At 39.7% G+C, this 20618-nt stretch overlaps 1 protein-coding gene and 1 long non-coding RNA gene across 2 annotated transcripts in view; one reads left to right on the top strand and one right to left on the bottom strand.

The window, feature by feature from the left end:
• LOC138946389 (uncharacterized) overlaps positions 1–20569 on the top strand; it is a 29584-nt gene extending 9015 nt beyond the window's left edge. Inside the window, exons 2-5 of the mRNA XM_070317969.1 lie at positions 9109–9344; positions 11281–11513; positions 13095–13295; positions 14981–20569. Of these exons, the coding sequence (XP_070174070.1) occupies positions 9109–9344; positions 11281–11513; positions 13095–13295; positions 14981–15964 (1654 nt within the window). The 3' untranslated portion in view covers positions 15965–20569. The remainder of the gene's footprint in view (positions 1–9108; positions 9345–11280; positions 11514–13094; positions 13296–14980) is intronic.
• LOC138983528 (uncharacterized) overlaps positions 1–20618 on the bottom strand; it is an 86283-nt gene that overhangs the window by 31196 nt on the left and 34469 nt on the right. The gene's annotated exons all lie outside the window — the stretch shown is intronic.

The following is a 20618-nucleotide window of genomic DNA, read 5'->3' as shown; positions in this document are numbered from 1 at the left end:
TCTGTTAAGCAGCATTAATGAAGCAGTGCAAAAAAATAAGAGCAGGCGTATTTTATGAACTATGAACTCCTTGTTAGGCTGAACAGGGTCAAACATCGTGATCCTTGACTTTAATCATTTACGGGGGTCATGCCGTCGTTGGCGTAAATTTGAAATTTGAGCGTGGCGTGCATCTCAAAGGTAGAGTTTCAGGAAATTGCTCGATCTTCGAGCTGCGGTTAGTGGGAAGTGAAACAAACACACGGCCTTTTTCATGAAAAAACCAATCGATAATTTCTGTTTCTTGTGTGGTTGTTTTGGGATTTGTTTCTGTTGTATTGAGAGAAAAAAAAATGTTGAGTGCTTCATTAATTTCTGATTTAGTTCTTAAGTACCTTACTCATTTAAGCCTTGACAATATTTCAGTTGAAAAGGAAAACAGAACATGACATTATTAATAATTGCAAACATGTGGTAAGAGGAAAAGGCTGATGCATGGCAGTGGTTATATATGACCCTCCACCACGAAATGAGTCGCATGTCACCATTGCATGATTTTCTTATTTTTACATTTTCTTAACGAGTTTTTTATGCTCTATCCAGTGGTGAAAACCGTTTTAGAAAAGAACGAAAACTGTTTGAGTTATAAGCCTGTGACTAAGGTGACCCTCACACTGTTACCAGACACTCAAGCCTAGCGCAGAACCGCGCGAGGTGACATGCGACTCATTTCGTGGTGGAGGGTCACATATATGCAAATGCGTTTTAACATCTTGGTAAACAAAACAAAAAAAGTCATGCAAGTGTTGCATCATTTTATAGATATCGTGATAGGTTCCATTGTGTGTGTACTTTTGGTGATAACTTGGCCAAATAACTTGTCCATGTGAGTAATTAAGATTAAATAACGAATGTAGCCAAAGTTTGTAGAATATTTCTAGTTGTGTTTCTCTGCACAGGATTATAGAAGAAGACACGTATATTTTTTTCACGTATGACTATTTTTTGTCCTTTTGTATAATGTAAAAGTTTTTTCTGAACCACATGTAAATGAGAGAGTATGTGTGCAAACAGAAACTACAGTTACCATGTTTGTTATCTTGTGTTTTATTAATTGAATAAAAAAAGAACGTCAAAAAAAGAGGGGAAAAAAAGAAGAAGAAGCCAAGTAAACAGCTTATCAACAAAAGTAAAATAAACTAATCAAGAAATAATTTAACAATGTACGCTAAAAATATGTGACCCTCCACCACAAAATGAGTCGGATGTCACCTCGCGCGGTTCTGCGCTAGGCTTAATAGAAGTCCGGGGGGACTGTGGTAAAAGTGTGAGGGTCACCTCAGTCATAGGCTTATAACTCAAAAAGTTTTCGCTCTTTTCTAAAACGGTTTTTACCACTGGATAGAGCATAAAACACTCATTTGGAAAATGTAAAAATATGAAAATCATGCAAAGATGACATGCGACTCATTCCGTGGTGGAGGGTCACATATTACATTCACCAAGAACCAGAAACAGGGAATTTGTTATATACACTACTTTCAGTTATTTTTTCTTTCATTTTCATTACTTTATTGTCCCATCGCTGGACAATTTTGAGTCGCTTCCTCCCAGTGGGAAGCTAGCAGCAACGGAGTCGCGCTACCCAGGTGTCTGCGTGTTTAGGTGTATTCCACCTGCACTTATGGCAGAATGACCAAGGTCTTTAACGTGCCACAGTGGTGACACGGGGGTGGAACATGGAAACCCAATAATCCAGCAAACAAACGAGGACATTTCTCAGGCCATCAATTTAGTTTTAGGTCGTCATCCAATGAGGAATAAGTGGGAGATAAAACTCTAAACCAAAAAAAAGAGGGTAGCGGAAAAACACAATCAAAAAGATAAAATCTGTGGTTATTAAAAAAAATAAATAATTATTTTACTCCATTAATTAAACAATACTTTGTAAAAATAGAAAAAATAAAACAAACACAACCAAACCAGTTTAAAGAATTCAATATCAACAAATACAGGAGAACAACCGAACACCCGAGTTGAATAACACAACACAAATTAATGCGAACGACCTAAACAAAAAGGTTTGAAACAAAAAAAACAAAAAAGACGTTATCCCATTATTCTTGATTTCTGCGAAGGGATAGGCTAATAAGAGAGAAAAGCTAGAACAGACATATCGTTTAATCTCTGATGAGTACTTGCGTGTGTTTAAATAGGCCAGTGTGATAATTTCATGTCAGTCATGAAACAAACGGTTTTCAAATTATTTTTGTTTGTCGAGTCCACTTAGTCCAAACTCGTGCAAGCACTTATGGGCGATTGTTTTCTTTCCTCCAACAATCTTTGTCCACTCAATTTCAATCTTGGTGCCTTTTCAAACCCAATCTTGTCAAGAATTCATTATATTCTGTGTCACATATCACCTTTTTTTTCCTTCGGCCATAGTCCTTGTCTACGCGTGCGCGGGCGTATGCCACCTCTTTCGTTGACAAATAAACACACGTGTACCTTGGACAGCGCATGCGCTAGCGCCACGTGACCAACGCTCGCGCTGTAGCCACGTGCGTAATTTGTCGATCTCATCTTACAAGTCTGAATGCAAAAAAATTGTGACAGTGTCCTTTCTTGTTGCTGTTCTGCTTGTTGCTCTGTATCAGGTTAAAGTCTTGCTTGTTTGTGTGTGGTTAATAGCATGCTAAATTCACAATGGCGTCATTTTGGAAGGGACACAACTCCCGCTGCCTTTTATTCAAAACTGTGTATAAACAACGTTTAAAAAACAACAACTGTAGATTTAATCAGTTGAAAAAAAGTTCATCTGTAGAGAGCCTCAATATGTTATGAATTCCTTGATGCTTATCGGTGTGTTTGTTTTCTTCTTCTCTTTTGTTTTCTTCGCGGGTAGTCAATAGCAACGGCAGCCACAAAGCTATTGCATTAGCCTTGTATTTTAATTATGTCTTGAAGTTCTTTGAGTTATTTTTATAATTCTTCGTCGGAGGAAATACTCAAAAAGGACGATTTTAATCTCTATCCAAAAGAAAACAAAGTGGCATCGCAAATGAATACGCAGATAAATATAGTGTTTTCTTCTAACTGGTACAGAAAACAGAAAATGCATGAGCACGAACACCGGCACTTTGGGTCATTGAAAAAGACCATGTTCTCAGTGTAAAGACGTCACCTTTATTGTAAGAGCTCAAATCCCAATAATAAGCAATTGTATAATAAACCTCTTCACCGCCCCCCCACCTCCACCTCTTTCTCTCTCCTCCCTATCTCCATTTCTCTCTCTCGCTCTCACTCTCTTGTTCCATGTTTACTTCTTTCTATCTTTCTTTCTTGCTTTCTTTCTTTCTTTCTTTACATTCTATCTATATATTCCTTCATTTATTCATTCCTCCATTCATTCATGTATTCCCTTTTATTATTAATGTATTGATTTATTTAATTATTCATTCACATCTTCTGTCTTGCTTTATTTACGTATTTTTTTATGTATTTATTTGCTTATTTATTTATTTATGTATTTATTAATATATTTATTTGTTTATTTAATTATATATATTTTGTATTCCTTTGTTATCTTGTTTTGTCTTTGTTATTTGATGCATTTATTATTCTATTTTGATTTGATTTTCGTTAATTTTTTCAACTTTATCAACTTGGCAGTAACATTGTCTCATTTGTTTGTAATATTACAAGGCGTATTATCATTTTACCTTCTGTGCAGTATTAGTGCCAACGATCATATTTAACTTTTTCAAAGACAGGCGCTTTCTATATTTCTACTTGTCCTTTATCTCCCGGTCTTCACCTTCTAGCTCTGAAGTATCCCTTTCAAATTAATGTGGATGAATATTTCCGCCATCCTGTTTATTTCTTGAATGTTAAACTGTGAAGGATCCGCTTGTATAGGCAGTGTGCTTGAGTACATATACAAATAACATGTGTACATGTGTCACGATATTAAAATCTAATCACGTTTGGTTTAAATCGATAGATACACTGACTCTTGAGCCAAACAACGAGGAGGAATTGAATCAAATTTACATGCCCGTTCTTCATTGATTTAAAAAAATAAAAAAATAAAAAATAAAAAAGCCATCATGAAGAACGTGCCAACGACATAGATCAAGGCTGCAATCAATTCTACCCATTCCAAACTGTTCCCACCCAAACCCTCTATACCTCTAGCTCCCCCTTATCGTCTTCTCTTATGCCCTTCCGCCTGAGCGCTTGATCAGGCTTTTATTCGTCTTTTGCGCGGTGTACGGCCGTGAAATACAGCTAACAATTATAGCCGACCCGTAATCTCATTAAGGAATTTTGCAAAATTCATCTGCCGGCTCCCGTTTCGCCGAAACCCAACACCGTCCTTTCAAGCTGAAGTCGAGCCGCGAGGATTATCGGTCCCTGCTCTGTTCTCCGCCAGAAGGCGGAGCGGGCGGCTTTGGGACAAACCGTGGACAAGCGAAGCAAGAAATTGCGCCTGTCAGTCACAAGAAAGGACCACCACCCGCTTAAAAAAGATGACACCGCGGGTCGAATTGGCGTACCTCAATCGCTCAGGCAATGAACGGTCTTTTTTCTCTCCTTTTCACGCCCTCATGGTTGTCTGTTTTGGGGGAAGTGATTAATTATTCATTGAAAAGTGCATTGCGGGAAGGGGGTTGTTGACTGAAAGTCATTCTGCTGCAACACGATTACACAATACCGCGTAATTGTTTGACAGGTGCATGTGATTATTTTCTGAATTCCTCACCAACAGTAAGTTGCTTCTTTGTTTCTAACTTACTCAACTTCCTGTCTTTCTTTCGTAACACAGTCAAGGTTGTTAGGGCAAAAAACAAGCAGAATTCATTCCACTTTTCTTCTTTGTTTCTTTGTTTCTTTCTCTTTCTTTTTTTGTTTCTATCTTTCCTTCTCTCTTTGTTTTCTTTTCTTTGTTTTTTCTTTGTTTCTTGCTTGCTTTCTTTGTTTCTTTCTTCCTTTAGTTCTTCTGTTATTTCTACAATCGTTGTAATATAATAATAATAATAATAATAATAATAATAATAAGAAGAAGAACATTTATATAGCGCTAAATCAAAAACTTTCGTTAAAAAGGCTTGCTCTAAGCGCTTGACATCTAAACTAAAACGTCATTCACACTCTTTACAATGATGTACAAGAACTTCATGTCACACTCTTTCATTCAGTATAGCACCATTCACACAGTTGTTATTCTGTACAAGACAATAAGTTAGTCTAACATTTAAAATGTTCATAAGATAAAAACAAGAGAAAACCAGACTGATTAAAACAACTGCTTAGTGCTAACAAAGCATGAATCTTAATGATAACGTAATACATGTTTAACTGTTAAGACCATAAAAAAAATATAAAAAAATATATATATATATAATGCTTTGAGCACGTCAACACACACACACACACCTTTAGTGCTATTTAAACCTACACAAAATGTCCCGTGTTAACAAAACAACTAATGAACATTACATGAAGCCTTCTTATACTGAAACCATGCTTGCAATTGTTGTCTGTCGCTTTCTCCTTTCAAACTGTTAGCATACACTGCACTGATTTTTTTCTCTCAATATTCCGAATAAAATTGTACTAAATAAACGATTCCTAAATTACCTCCCAAATTGTAGACATGATGTCAGCCTACAAAGGAATATATTCGCAATGATGTCGTTTGGAATAGGCAGCCCGCAAAACGCATACACTTTTTGCACATTTGCCTAACACTTTCCAGATAATTATTTCAGCAAAGCCGTCGAAAGTTTTTCAAGAAGGGGGAATGGCAACGTCACAAGGATTGCTTTGAAGGCACATCTCTGTTCACGAAAACATTTCGAATCTCCATCTCAGATCTGACCAGGCTTTGACAATGGATAAGACCATCCCTCCACTTGGTCACATACCAGAGTTTGAGTTCCGCTGAAGGACACGGTTTTCATGGGTAAAACACAAACCACACCGGTGGTCATCAAGTAACAAGTTACTCAAGGCACTCGTGTAAATTCACAAGTTCTCTTACCAGGGCTAGCAGGGTAAAGACTGGGTGGCCGAGTGGTAACGCACTTGCGCTCGGAAGCGAGAGGTTGCGTGTTCGACCCTGGGTCAGGCCGCAATTTTCTCCCCCCTTTCCTATCCTAGGTGGTGGGGTTCAAGTGCTAGTCTTTCGGATGAGACGAAAAACCGAGGTCCCTTCGTGTACACTACATTGGGGTGTGCACGTTAAAGATCCCACGATTGACAAAAGGGTCTTTCCTGGCAAAATTGTATAGGCATAGATAAAAATGTCCACCAAATACCCGTTTGACTTGGAATAATAGGCCGTGAAAGGTGAATGTTCGCCTAATAGGCTTGAAGTTTGCTGGTCGATGTGAATGCGTTATATATTGTGTGTAAAAAATGTCTGTTTGTCTGTCTGTCTGTAAAAAAATTCCATTTCAAACGGCAGAAATTAATATGTAAAGCGCGGAGAGCACAGTTGTGGTTCGCGCTATATAAGCTCCCCATAATAATAATAATAATAAAGCAGGTCATCTCTGTTTAAAGCCCTCGACATTAAATGGGTTCATGGTGGAAAACTTAACCAATATGCTTAACCTCGAAAAGTTCGCGATCGCGCAAATTCTCCGGCTCTCCATGAACCGTACCCTCTTCGGTTCGCAGGTCCTCTATACCAAACATCCTCGACAGGAATAATACAAAATTAGTGCTCACAGGCAAAATTAAACATACGACGGACATGAGTTGTGTACTACGATACGTATAATCTCGGCAGCTATACGTGAGTCATTGTACTGTAGTAATAAGATTGGATTCATTTACCTCGCTCACAAAAGTCGCGAAGTCTCCTACTTCCTAATAGCAGTTGAACCGTCCCCCCTCAAGCACCCAGAGATGGGACGACATCCATTCATCTGAGACTTGATCTTTGCCGATCTCTTCAATGGCGTGAGATGGTTGTCCCAGAGACGGCTGGATAGGCGTCAAAGTGGCACGCGAACCCTCACAAACGAAGCGTATTGTGCCCTGCGTTTACAATTTCTCCAGCGAGGGGTAGAATGGCTTTATAATGAAGTGTCCCTTTTTCCGCTCTGGTTAAGCTGAAGTGATAGTGTACACAAACATTGAGGGAGACCCTGTGAAAGAGAGAGAAAAAGGGGTTGGAGAGATGGGGGAAGAACGAGGGAGGGGGGGGGGGGGGAGAGAGAGAGAAGGAAGGAGAGAGAGAGAGAGAGAGAGGGGAGAGAGATGGAAATAGAGAGAGGGAGAGAGAGGAAAGAGATGTGATGAAAATGTGGAGATTAAGAGGTGGAGCGGTGAAAGGAAAAGAGAGAGAGAGAGAGAGAGAGAGAGAGAGAGAGAGAGAGAGAGAGAGAGAGACTCGAGAGAGGGAGAGAGAGAGAGAGAGAGAGAGAGAGAGAGAGAGAGAGAGAGAGAGAGAAGGGGGGAGAGATGGAAATAGAGAGAGAGAGAGAAGGAGGGAGAGAGAAAGAGAGAAAGAGAGAGAGAGGGAGAGAGAAAGAGAGAGAAAAGGAGGGAGAGAGAGAGAAGGAGAGAGAGAGAGAGAGAGAGAGAGAGGGGAGAGAGATGGAAATAGAGAGAGGAAGAGAGAGGAGAGAGATGTGATGAACATGTGGAGATTAAGAGGTGGAGCGGTGAAAGGAAAAGAGAGAGAGAGAGAGAGAGAGAGAGAGAGAGAGAGAGAGAGAGAGAGAGAGAGAGAGAGAGAGAGAGAGAGAGAGAGAGAGAGAGAGAGAGAGAGAGAGAGAGAGAGAGATGCAACAAGTTTCGTTAATTTTGTTGTTGTTGTTATGATTATGTTACTCATTCTTTACTTGTGGACTACTAACCAGTGCTGAAAATACATAAGCGCAAAAAATCTCTAAAGAATTGTATTTAAAGCTATGCTTATGTAACCACTGCATTCACATGTAATTAAATGTGTATGCACAAAACGTATCTTTCGTCTATAGTCAGAGACAAATAAACCCACACAGCCATGTAGATGTAAATGCTTGTACAACTGTGTTTTAATTTTAAATGTGTCAAGCGCAAAGAGCATACTTGTAAAGTTATGATGTTGCGCTATATAAATGCTCATTTATTATTATTATTTAGAAATTAGTTACAACTTAATTAAATCGAATTGATCAAAACCAGTGGTACAATATTGTGAGCACAGCCGAACGGCTAAGAACCAAATACGCTTACAGTTTGGCTATTTTAATACGTATGTACAACAAAATCCCCGAAAGGCTTCGGAGGTCGGTTAGATCGTGGAATTTATTTAAGTAAGAAATTCGCATTTTGTAATGTCCAGGATTTATGTGTGTTTTATTTTATTTTTATTTTTATTTTTATTTTAAAGGTTCTCGTCTACATTTTTGCTTTTTTTCAATAATCTTATGGTTAGATTTCGCAAAAAAGTTATGTCAGATGATGAATGAACCATGGGGAAAAAAGTTATAGAAAAAAAAATATATGTAAAAAAAGATTTTATTTTGGGGTAGCGTGACTCACGCTTCCAATATTTCGTTTTCTGTTTGCTGAGAACATGTGCTTTGCCTAAAAATACTGACTAATCAAATTCATGTCACTATGCTTATAGCCACGCCCAAACAAGTGCAGCATTAGTTTGACACTGGAGCGCTGTCCACGCTTTTTTTTAAACGCACGAAATGCACGGGACTTGAGAGGAGTTTTGCGCTTGACATTTTCCAAATAAGGATATATATCCTACTATGAGTACTACGCTGGAATACTACAATGAATTTTCAAACGGCTACACTGGCTTCGTCTTTCCTGATCGAAAGGGGGTGTATTGTTGATATTTGTAGATAATAGACTCTGCATTTTAATGGTAAAATGGCGATTTCGGTATAAAAATGTAGACAAGGACCTTTAAGGTAGACAAATCTCGATGCAAAATACGCTATTTCAGTGAAGGTATAAATAGAGGGAAAAAGTAAAATAACAAAAGAAAAAAGTAAAGATTAATCCTTTTCCTGTATAAACAGGTAAATACTTGATTTTTCCCGTCACTTTTAAAAAAAATGTTACCCTTATTTTGTTCCCCGATCATCATTTTTTTCCTTTACATTTCAGCACTCCCAGCATTCCTGATCGCGGCCTCAACCGATTTCCGTCAGAAGTGGAGAGAACGTTCGTCAACAGACCCTCTGCGCTGCGTAGTACTCCCGACGATACGTCAAGACCGCGCGCTGACGTCAGTTCCAGGGCTGGCGTCAGAGTTGGTGACGGTAGGGGTGACGTCAGACCCGCTATTCCTGTTTCGCTCAGTGCAGCCATGGCTGGTATGAGACCTCCAGCTTTTGCCGCAGGTAAATAGTCTTTTTTATGTAACTTTTTGTTTGGTTGTTTGTTGCTGTTGTCGTTGTTGTTGTTGTTGTTGTTGTTGTTGTTGTTGTTGTTGTTGTTGTAGTTGTTGTTGTTGTTGTTGTTGTTGTTGTTAATTTCATTGTTGTTGTTGTTTACATTCATTTACTTCTATTGCCTTTTGCGTAAAATGTTTAGTTTGTACAGAAGTTTTATCTAACATTTTGGAACAGCTCCACCTCGAGGCCTTAAGGGTAATTGTCGGAGCAGTTAAAGGAATAAGCCACCAAAAATTATATAACGAATCATGTCAGGCTTCAGTAGTTTAAAACTAAGACTGGAAAAACATACATTAATTTTGTATCATAAAATGGTACATGGGAAATGTTCTCAGAACGTGGCTGATTTAGTGCCTCCTATTGTCTCGACTGTGAACCCCTATCATAGACGAAACCCACTTGAACGGGTCGTACCACCACACAGAACTGAATTGTAGAATAAGTCATTTGTTCCCAGCACTACCCGAACATGGAATTCTCCACCAGATAATATCAAATTAACAAAATCAATTAGCCAGTTTAAACAGTTTTTATGTCGTTCAGATTGTAAAGTTCCTCCTTAATATTATTATGGCAAGAGAAAAGACGGAATTATACACCGCAGACTAAGATTAGAAATGAGCGATTTAAATGATGATAATTTATGGTGAAACGCCACTTAAGTGATAACCCGACTTGTCAGTGCGGATATCGAAATGAAAATGTTGAACAGTATTCATTATTTTGTAGTAATTACGATGACGTCCGAAGACTAACTATACACACATTACCGAATGATCATCAAAATGTACAATGTTTATGGTCTGCCAAACCTACGTTTTACTGAAAACATTGAAATATTCGAAAAGGTACATAGCTTTATAAGGTTAAGTGATAGATTTTAATTACCCTGTGGTCACCATGTCAATGATCCAGTATTTTATTATTGGCAGGTCATGCTGTTTTACGTTTTTACTGATGGTCAAGTTTTGAGTGAATCTTTTTATTAAAGGTTTTTCTGTGTATTCACATGACTAACCTCAGCTTAATTAGTTTGTACGACAATGTAAATGAAATTTTTGCTGCTGCAGAAGCATTGATCTAGCAAGTCTGTGAAAGTCTCTCATCATCTCTCTGACCCATCCACCCTCCTCCCCCGGGATCTCCCCGATATAGCAGTCCTTCCCGTCCTCTGTCACATCCTCTAATTCTTTTGCTGCATTTCTTTCCTCTTTTTCTTGTGTGTGTGTACAATTTTTATCTTGTCTGTCTTGCGTTCTCATAAGGGTATAAGTGATTCTATGACCTTGACATAACGTGAAATAACAATTCCTATCTAGATGTACATATTTATAACCACACTTAATATAAGCTTAGCTTGTTGTGTGGCCACAAATGTTTATATCGTATATACATGCCACCCTGTATTTCATTAATACACTCTTGTTTAAACCAAATGTTTATATCGTATATACATGCCACCCTGTATTTCATTAATACACTCTTGTTTAAACCAAATGTTTATATCGTATATACATGCCACCCTGTATTTCATTAATACACTCTTGTTTAAACCAAATGTTTAGTTTTTGATGTTTTTCAAGACCCAAATGTATGTCTACTTCATCCGTGTAGTCATTTGATTTGACTTGTCTTTCCCGCCACCTCCTCTCCCCTTTGTTTTGTTCAGTCCTTTCTGTTGCTCTGTTCCAATTTGCCCTTGTTAACTTTAATCTACTTGAACAGAATTGGCCACACTATGCCACATCTGTCAAAATTTTGTTGGCGAAGGTTTTACCGAAATAGGTATTCGAAAGATTCCGAAGCAACACGCTCGCGTACAGTATTCTAACTCCAGCGTCATATGATTAGATTAATTATATGTGTTTTATTCATGTTTCAGGATTGCCGTTCCCAAACCCAGCAGTCTCGGCTGGTCTCGGCTTGCCTTCCCCTCTCTTCCAGTACCCTGCCATCTACCATCATCCGGCAACAGCTGCTGCCGCCGCCGCCGCTGCTGCTGCCGCCGCTGCTGCTGCTGCTGCAGCTTCGTCCAGCAACTCTGCAGGATCAGGAACCGGCGATTCCCTGGCTCTGAAACCGCTGGGCCTGCCTGCTGGACTGTCGCACTTTCAAGTGAGTCAATTGCGTTTGATTTTTGTTGGTAAAAGTTTGTTTGTGTTTGGTTAGGAATCGTTCAGTATGAAGTGAGCTTAAATTCTGTTGATGCTGCTGCTTCTCTTTCTATGACTCTTGTTTGTATCGTCATAGTTGTTCTTCTTGTTCTAACGTGGGTAATTCTGGATAGGCTATTTGTCAACACTAAAGTCAGCACACACAAACTGAAAAATCAGTCACCAAACCTTGTGCGTTGCTTTGTTACGAGCTACACATTGAAATGCTAACGGAATCCTGCGTTCCAACCATTTGTTCCTGAAAAAAATGCATTGTTACATATTTTCTTTGATTTTTGTTTTGAAATATATAGATTAATGAATAATTAGGAAATTCATTCAAAAGAAAAGAATAAACAAAGTAATAGATTAATACGTAAATAGATAAGTAGATAAATAGATAAATACATAAGTTTGTTTGTTTGTTTGTTTGCTTAACGCCCAGCCGACCACGAAGGGCCATATCAGGGCGGTGCTGCTTTGACATTTAACGTACGCCACACACAAGACAGAAGTCGCAGCACATGCTTCATGTCTCACCCATTCACATTATTCTGACACCGGACCAACCAGTCCTAGCACTAACCCCATAATGCCAGACGCCAGCCGGAGCAGCCACTAGATTGCCAATTTTAAAGTCTTAGGTATGACCCGGCCGGGGTTCGAACCCACGACCTCCCGCTCACTGGGCGGACGCCTTACCACTAGGCCACCGTGTTGCGGTAAAATACAAAAGTAGATTGATACATAAATACATAAATGGATAAATACATAAATGGATAAATGCATACATTGATAAATAGATTAATAAATAAATACATAGATAAATAGATAACTAAATAAATACATAGATGACTCAACTAATCCACAAACAAACAAACACACAAACAAACAAACAAACAAACAAACAAACAAACAAACAAATCAATGTTTCAAGATACGAATAATTGAACACGTATAAACAAATAACTGAACAGATACATGAGTGACTGTATTGGTCGAGATTATTTATCATTTCATTGATATGATTGGTTATTTTTAGCATTTGAACGGGGTATTGTGGGTCTCTCCTTGGGGAAAAAGGTACATTAGCCGGGTAAAAGGGGAAGGGGCTTCCGGAACACAGCCCCCCCCCCCCCCAACAACTTAAATGAAAAATTGCCTGCTCCATAACAATGTATATCTACTTGAATATTCATTCTGCATGTCCAAGATTTGCTGTTTTGGTTCCCTCGCGCTTTCGTTTCGCTCTTGTCATTCCTTTTGGGTGCCTGTATGTTTTTTTCCCTTTTTTTCTCTGCAGATTCCTCTGCATTGATTTAGTTCCCTATCCCTCACCCCCACAATTTGTTCTTCTGGTTTATTATTGTCATGTTCACCATCATGAAGTTTAATGAAATGTTGTATTGTCTTGGTCGCGTAAAATAAGCTTTTGCTTGATCATGAGTTTGTGTCCTAGTTGCATATTTTCCATTGCTCCATGTCATGGTTTTTGAATAACAGTTTTGTTAAAACCAACTTAAATTTCAATGTTATTTTGCAGGCTATGAACCACAGCCAGCTGGCCTCAGAGATGGCCAAGCTGAAATCGCCGTTCATCAACAGGAACTACCTGGAACTCGCTATGCTGGTGTGCAACACCTTCAGGGGCAAGCTCTTCCCTTGCCCTCACTGCCGCTACGTCACGGATCGCAGGAACAACCTGAAACGTCACGTTTCCACCATGCACCAGGCGTGTGATAAGGTGAGTGTTCACAGAGAGAGAGAGAGAGGGAGGGAGAGAGAGAGAGAGAGAGAGAGAGAGAGAGAGAGAGAGAGATGGATGGATGGTTTAATTTCATAACCATTGTTTTGGTTTTTACAATGATTTAACAAAAAAAGTGTAAAAAAGCAAAAGAGAGAGAGAGAGAGAGAGAGAGAGAGAGAGAGAGACAGAGAGAGAGGTCTAAAAGAGAGAAGGGGGGGGGGGGGCAGCTAGATAGAGGGAAAATAGAGAGTCTCTTGTTATCATTTCTTCCCTTTCCTTTTTATTATATTTAGTCAAGTTTTGACTAAATATTTTAACATCGAGGGGGAATCGAAACGAGGGTCGTGGTGTATGTGCGTCTGTCTGTCTGTGTGTGTGTGTAGAGCGATTCAGACTAAACTACTGGACCGATCTTTATGAAATTTGACATGAGAGTTCCTGGGTATGAAATCCCCGAACGTTTTTTTCATTTTTTTGATAAATGTCTTTGATGACGTCATATCCGGCTTTTCGTGAAAGTTGAGGCGGCACTGTCACGCCCTCATTTTTCAACCAAATTGGTTGAAATTTTGGTCAAGTAATCTTCGACAAAGCCCGGGGTTTGGTATTGCATTTCAGCTTGGTGGCTTAAAAATTAATTAATGACTTTGGTCATTAAAAATCTGAAAATTGTAAAAAAAAATAAAAATTTATAAAACGATCCAAATTTACGTTTACCTTATTCTCCATCATTTGCTGATTCCAAAAACATATAAATATGTTATATTCGGATTAAAAACAAGCTCTGAAAATTAAATATATAAAAATTATTATCAAAATTAAATTGTCCAAATCAATTTAAAAACACTTTCATCTTATTCCTTGTCGGTTCCTGATTCCAAAAACATATAGATATGATATGTTTGGATTACAAACACGCTCAGAAAGTTAAAACAAAGAGAGGTACAGAAAAGCGTGCTATCCTTCTTAGCGCAACTACTACCCCGCTCTTCTTGTCAATTTCACTGCCTTTGCCATGAGCGGTGGACTGACGATGCTACGAGTATACGGTCTTGCTGAAAAATGGCAGCTACTTGACTAAATATTGTATTTTCGCCTTACGCGACTTGTTATATTTAGTCAAGTTTTGACTAAATATTTTAACATCGAGGGGGGAATCGAAACGAGGGTCGTGGTGTATGTGCGTCTGTCTGTCTGTGTGTGTGTGTGTGTAGAGCGATTCAGACTAAACTACTGGACCGATCTTTATGAAATTTGACATGAGAGTTCCTGGGTATGAAATCCCCGAACGTTTTTTTACACTTTTTGAAATAACGTTTGATAATGTGCTGTAACGTACTTTGGACATGTTAAAACGTTTGGAAGGCCTTAGCGCTACAAAGCATGAACGTGCCCTAATGGCTGTTCTATACATTGCTTTTTCTTAAAAAAAAAATTCTGTTTTCAGCACCTTTTTTTATACACATTATTTTTGTTTTACTTGACATTTTCTTTTTTTTTCTCCCTGTAATCATGTTATTTTTACTTTTTATTATATTTTAGTTTTCTTAAATAGTCAAGATTCGTGCCTTGTCTTTTTCGTTCTCTGAGTGTTGGTAGCTAGGTTGGTTCTTGGTTTCTCTGCTTGTAACGTGATCATCAACCAAAGAATTCATTCCAAAAATCCCACATTTTGTCGCCAGGTCCTTGAATGCTGCGGCGTGCAGTTCAACACCAAGGCCTCCCTGCGAGAGCACATCATGATCTTCCACCACAACGGCTACTCGTGTCCTTTCTGCGGACGCCGCTTCTGCCGCAAAGCGCTCCTCAAGCGTCACCTCTCCGTTCACAGCGGACAGAAGGACTACCGCTGTCCGCACTGCGATTACGCCACCAGCCACAAAAGCAATCTGGAGAGGCACAAGAGGATCCACGACCGTCTCCGCATGTATGACGACGACCCGACGAAGGGCGAGATGATCCCCGAAGACGATGAGGACGAGGACGAAGACGAGATCGAAGTCGGGAGCGAGAACGGTGAAATGATGATGATGGGAGACTTCGGGGTCATGGACTTGAGAAGGGAGATGAGTGGAGGAGGAGGAGGAGGAGGAGAGCGGAGTGGAGCGATGATGTCCTTCGCTGACGAGGCCCGTGCCGATCTGGCCGCTGCGCGAGGTCGTCATTTAGACCTCAGCGGGTCAGCCAATCGCCGCGCGGAGCTCAGCGAGCTGGCCAATCGCCGAAGCGATTTTGGGGAACCTGCAACCGGTTTGGATCTGACTCGAGTTACGTTGGAGTCAGCGATGAACTCGGGTCTGTACAACAAAGACAAGCTTCTGGCGGAAAATTCAGAGTCTGAAAACTTGAGGAAGCGTATTCACGATGCCGCAGCCAGGCTGAGACAAGCGCAGAGTCTTCAGTTAGCAGACAGTGACGCCGATGATGACGACATTGACTTGGAAAATGACGACGATGATGTGAACATGAGCATTGAAGGCAGCGGCAGTGACTACAAATCTCACCAGAGCGTTACGGAAAGAGGTCACGCAGGTTCTTCCGTCCCCTCGGTCAGTACCTGTGGATCTTTCGCCGCTGCCAAAAAGAGGGACAGAAATGGCAACGAAGAGGACAAAGCTCTTGATGTGAACAGCGAAAGCTCTGACGACACAATTGATATCAACTAATGACGATCGTCCTGTGCTTCATATTTTGCTAAATTTAACACTATTGATTTGAAATGATAATGGCCGTTTTGTGTTACATTTTGCTAAATCTAACGACGTTATTTCATATCAACCAATGACCAACCTATTGCGTTATACTATGTCTCATTCTGATAATGTGAATGCAGAGACTAAAATGACTCATGTCTGTGTTGATATGTACCTGAAACAAAAATGACAGAAGAGGAGAAGAAAAGAAGAAAACAAATATGTGCAAGTATGAACTCCTGTTCTGTCATGGAAATCGCCCAGATGACACAAATATTCTTGGAGAAGGGTGAGAAGATACAAACTATTCACGTAGAGGCTTAATCAGTGACTGAAAGGAATTCTAAGCAGCAACTGTGTCGTTTGAGTTTCAGAAAAAAAATACAAAGAGGCAGGACTGAATGTAAACATTCGTGCACAAATACTCTGAGCATTGATGGACGTCTGTGCAAATGGTGGTCTTGAGAAGTGAGGGTAAAACAGATGAAAAATTCACATTTTAACGGCACACAAGAAAAACATTTATGCGCAGGAATTATATATATGTTCAATACCCGAGCATGTTTCCTGTATAGAAATGAGTAACTCTTTTGTTAGAAAAGCGAGTTTTGTTTACCACAACTGTATAATTAATTACACATAATTTAACTTACAATTGCCATTCATGCTAAATTTATGCAGACTTTTTTTTCAGCTGGAATGATCACGAGCATTTTTTTTCTCAACAAGCTGCTGTCGGAATGTATTGGCATGCTTAATACCCAGACTTTTGAATTGATACAGGGTGACACGAAAAAAACAGATCCCACCAAAAGTTTAATATTTTCTGAAATAATCAGCCGATTCTTTTATTTTTTCAGGTGAGCCAAGCTGAAATGATGTTCTAACAGCCCACCAAGTTTGAGCTTCAAGATGTCATGGACAACGGAGCATAAGACATTTATAGTCGAGGCCTATTTTCGCCGGCGAACAGATTTGCTCGGGCTGCGCACAACAGACTCTCTGACTGAATCAATATTCCTCGGTGTCCTTGCTGATTTAGGTCGACCAGAGTGGGATCCCCTGTTAGGGTTTTTACTATTGAGGTTATTGACAGTCCCATGGTCTCTGAACTTATCCCTAAATCAGCAAGGACACCGAGGAATATTGATTCAGTCAGAGAGTCTGTTGTGCGCAGCCCGAGCAAATCTGTTCGCCGGCGAAAATAGGCCTCGACTATAAATGTCTTATGCTCCGTTGTCCATGACATCTTGAAGCTCAAACTTGGTGGGCTGTTAGAACATCATTTCAGCTTGGCTCACCTGAAAAAATAAAAGAATCGGCTGATTATTTCAGAAAATATTAAACTTTTGGTGGGATCTGTTTTTTTCGTGTCACCCTGTATAAAAATGTTTAGTGTTCCTTCATGTGTTTGCGTTGCAAGAATTTAATTAGATGATTCCAGGTGCATTGATATCGTTAATATGTTGTTGGCTTGTTTAATGTGTATATTATGATAAAATGAAACTACAGACGTTCACCAGATGAAAGGTGGTCAGGTGAGGCAGGAGTTCTCCCCCTTTGTCACATCTACCGCTTTGCAGAGTTGTCTGCCGGCCTTCAGCACTCAGCTAATTATAGCTCAAACGTTAAATGGCTGGCTTTGAAGCCTGGAGTTAATGGAGCGAAGCCGACCTCGCGAAGTCTATTTCACGAAGCTTGCTGCACGAATCTTTGGCATTACATTTTCAGTAACTTCGGGCTCCGTTAAAGGCTGCCATATACGTAGCGTTTATTAATTAATTCATATTGTTTACATGTGCCAATAATGTTATAAAACTGTACATAAGGGGATATAATAACGATTGGCTGTAGCTTTCGAACACAGAAAAAAATTATTTCAGTATTGCAAAGTGGTGTTGATAGTGTCGAATGTAAACAGAACAGTCTCAAAGTAAAAGTGGATGTTTTCCGGAAATTGCGAAGTTAACAAGAATACAGAAAAGCGCGCTTTCCTGCTTAGCACAATACGCTACCGCGCTAATCTGGCGTGTCAATATCACTACGTTTTGCACGTGTAAGGTGAGCGATTTCCTTCACGCGGGGATTGAGGAAGCTGTACTGTCTGTGTTGACGGTCTAAAAATAGCCCAAGTCCTGGAGAACTGTTGCTAAACAATGCAATAAAGAATTAATTATTTCTCGTAATTGGTAAGGACTTCAAACCTAAAACTTTGTAGGAAGCTTAATTTATACATCCCCGAAACGATGGGAAAAGCCCTGGAAGTAATTAAACTAATTAAATAGGACTATGTCAGCCTTTAAGGAAGGCCTTTACACGTCTGTGGAGTTTAGAGAGTTGTTTGTTACATGTCTGACTGCTGTTCTCGCCATAAGACAATTGTCGTCAAATGTGACCCTCCACCACGAAATGAGTCGCATGTCACCTCGCGCGGTTCTTCGCTAGGCTTACTATAAGTCCCGGGGGTGTCTGGTGACAGTGTGAGGGTCACCTTAGTCACAGGCGTATAACTCAAACAGTGTTCGCTCTTTTCTAAAACGTTTTTCACCACTGGATAGAGCATAAAAAACTCTTTAGGAAAATGTAAAAATATGAAAATCATGCAAAGGTGACATGCGTCTCATTCCGTGGTGGAGGGTCACAAATGTGTTTACAGAGTGTCGTTAAGTAAACTATATTATTATATATTTCCTGGTATAATTTTGCAAACCTTTGCGTTAATTCACATGGAAGATTTTTATAGGGCTATTAAATTAACTCAAACTCACTCCTGCGTGGCTGACCTTGCGACCAAAGTTAATTCAAGCGTTGCTTACACTTGGTTACAAATGAGTGCTTTAATTAACAATCTAGTCACGTGTCAATTATGCCTGTCCGCTGGTATGCTACCCCTTGTGTTTTGATTTGTTTACTTTTGGTTTTGGTTTCCCTGTTTCTCTGTCACGGTTCTGTAATGCAAGGCTAACACAAATTGACAATATACCCGGTCACCGACATGAGGGTAAAAGTAGAGAGAGAGAGAGAGAGAGAGAGAGAGAGAGAGAGAGAGAGAGAGAGAGAGAGAGAGAGAGAGAGAGAGAGAGAGAGAGAGAGAGAGAGAGAGAGAGAGAAGGAGACAAAGACAGAGACAGAGTGACAGACAGAGAGATGGTGAGTGGGCGCAGTGGCGTGGCGGTGAGACGTCGGCCTCCTAATCGGGAGGTTATGAGTTCGAATCCCGGTCGCTGCCGCCTGGTGGGTTAAGAGTGGAGATTGTTAATAATAATAATAATAATAATGGACATTTGCTATAGCGCATAATCATATGTATTATGCTCAATGCGCTTTACAATATTAATTTCCGATTTTTCCGATCTCCCAGGTCAACTTATGTGCAGACCTGCTAGTGACTTAACCCCCTTCGTGTGTACACGCAAGCACAAGACCAAGTGCGCACAGAAAAGATCCTGTAATCCATGTCGGAGTTCGGTGGTTTATTGAAACACGAAAATACCCAGCATGCCTACTCAACGAAAGCGGAGTGAGCTGACTATGCTCTCAGAGTATAGTGTGGGAAACCCAACTGGGCAAACGAGCTCACACGTAACCAGAACATTCAGGAACGCTGAAGAAGAAGAACAAGTCGCGTAAGGCGAAAATACAACATTTAGTCAAGTAGCTGTCGAACTCACAGAATGAAACTGAACGCAATGCAATTTTTCAGCAAGACCGTAGCATCGTCAGTCCACCGCTCAGGCAGTGAAATTGACAAGAAGAGCGGTTTAGTAGTTGCGCTGAGAAGGATAGCACGCTTTTCTATACCTCTCTTCGTTTTAACTTTCTGAGCGTGTTTTTAATCCAAACATATCATATCTATATGTTTTTGGAATCAGGAACCGACAAGGAATAAGATGAAAGTGTTTTTAAATTGATTTCGACAATTTAATTTTGATTATAATTTTTATATTTTTAATTTTCAGAGCTTGTTTTTAATTCAAATATAACATATTTATATTTTTTTGGAATCAGAAAATAATGGAAAATAAGATAAACGTAAATTTGGATCGTTTTATATATTTTTTTTTTTTTTTACAATTTTCAGATTTTTAATGACCAAAGTTATTAATTAATTTTTAAGCCATCACGCTGAAATGCAATACCGAAGTCCGGGCTTTGTCGAAGACTACTTGACCAAAATTTCAACCAATTTGGTTGAAAAATGAGAGCGTGACAGTGCCGCCTCAACTTTCACGAAAAGCCGGATATGACGTCATCAAAGACATTTATCGAAAAAAGGAAAAAAACGTTCGGGGATATCAATCCCAGGAACTCTCATGTAAAATTTCATAAAGATCGGCCCAGTAGTTTGGTTTGAATCGCTCTACACGCACGCACGCACGCACGCACGCACGCACGCACGCACACACACACACACACACACACACACATACACCACGACCCTCGTTTCGATTCCCCCTCTATGTTAAAACATTTAGTCAAAACTTGACTAAATGTAACAAGTCGCGTAAGGCGAAAATACAATATTTAGTCAAGTAGCTGTCGAACTCACAGAATGAAACTGAACGCAATGCCATTTTTCAGCAAGACCGTTTACTCGTAGCATCGTCAGTCCACCGCTCATGGCAAA

This window comes from Littorina saxatilis, linkage group LG13 (assembly GCF_037325665.1).
Source record: "Littorina saxatilis isolate snail1 linkage group LG13, US_GU_Lsax_2.0, whole genome shotgun sequence".
NCBI classification, from domain to species: Eukaryota; Metazoa; Mollusca; class Gastropoda; order Littorinimorpha; family Littorinidae; genus Littorina; species Littorina saxatilis.
Note: the sequence above shows the minus strand (reverse complement) of the source record. Positions and strands in the feature narration are given on the sequence as shown.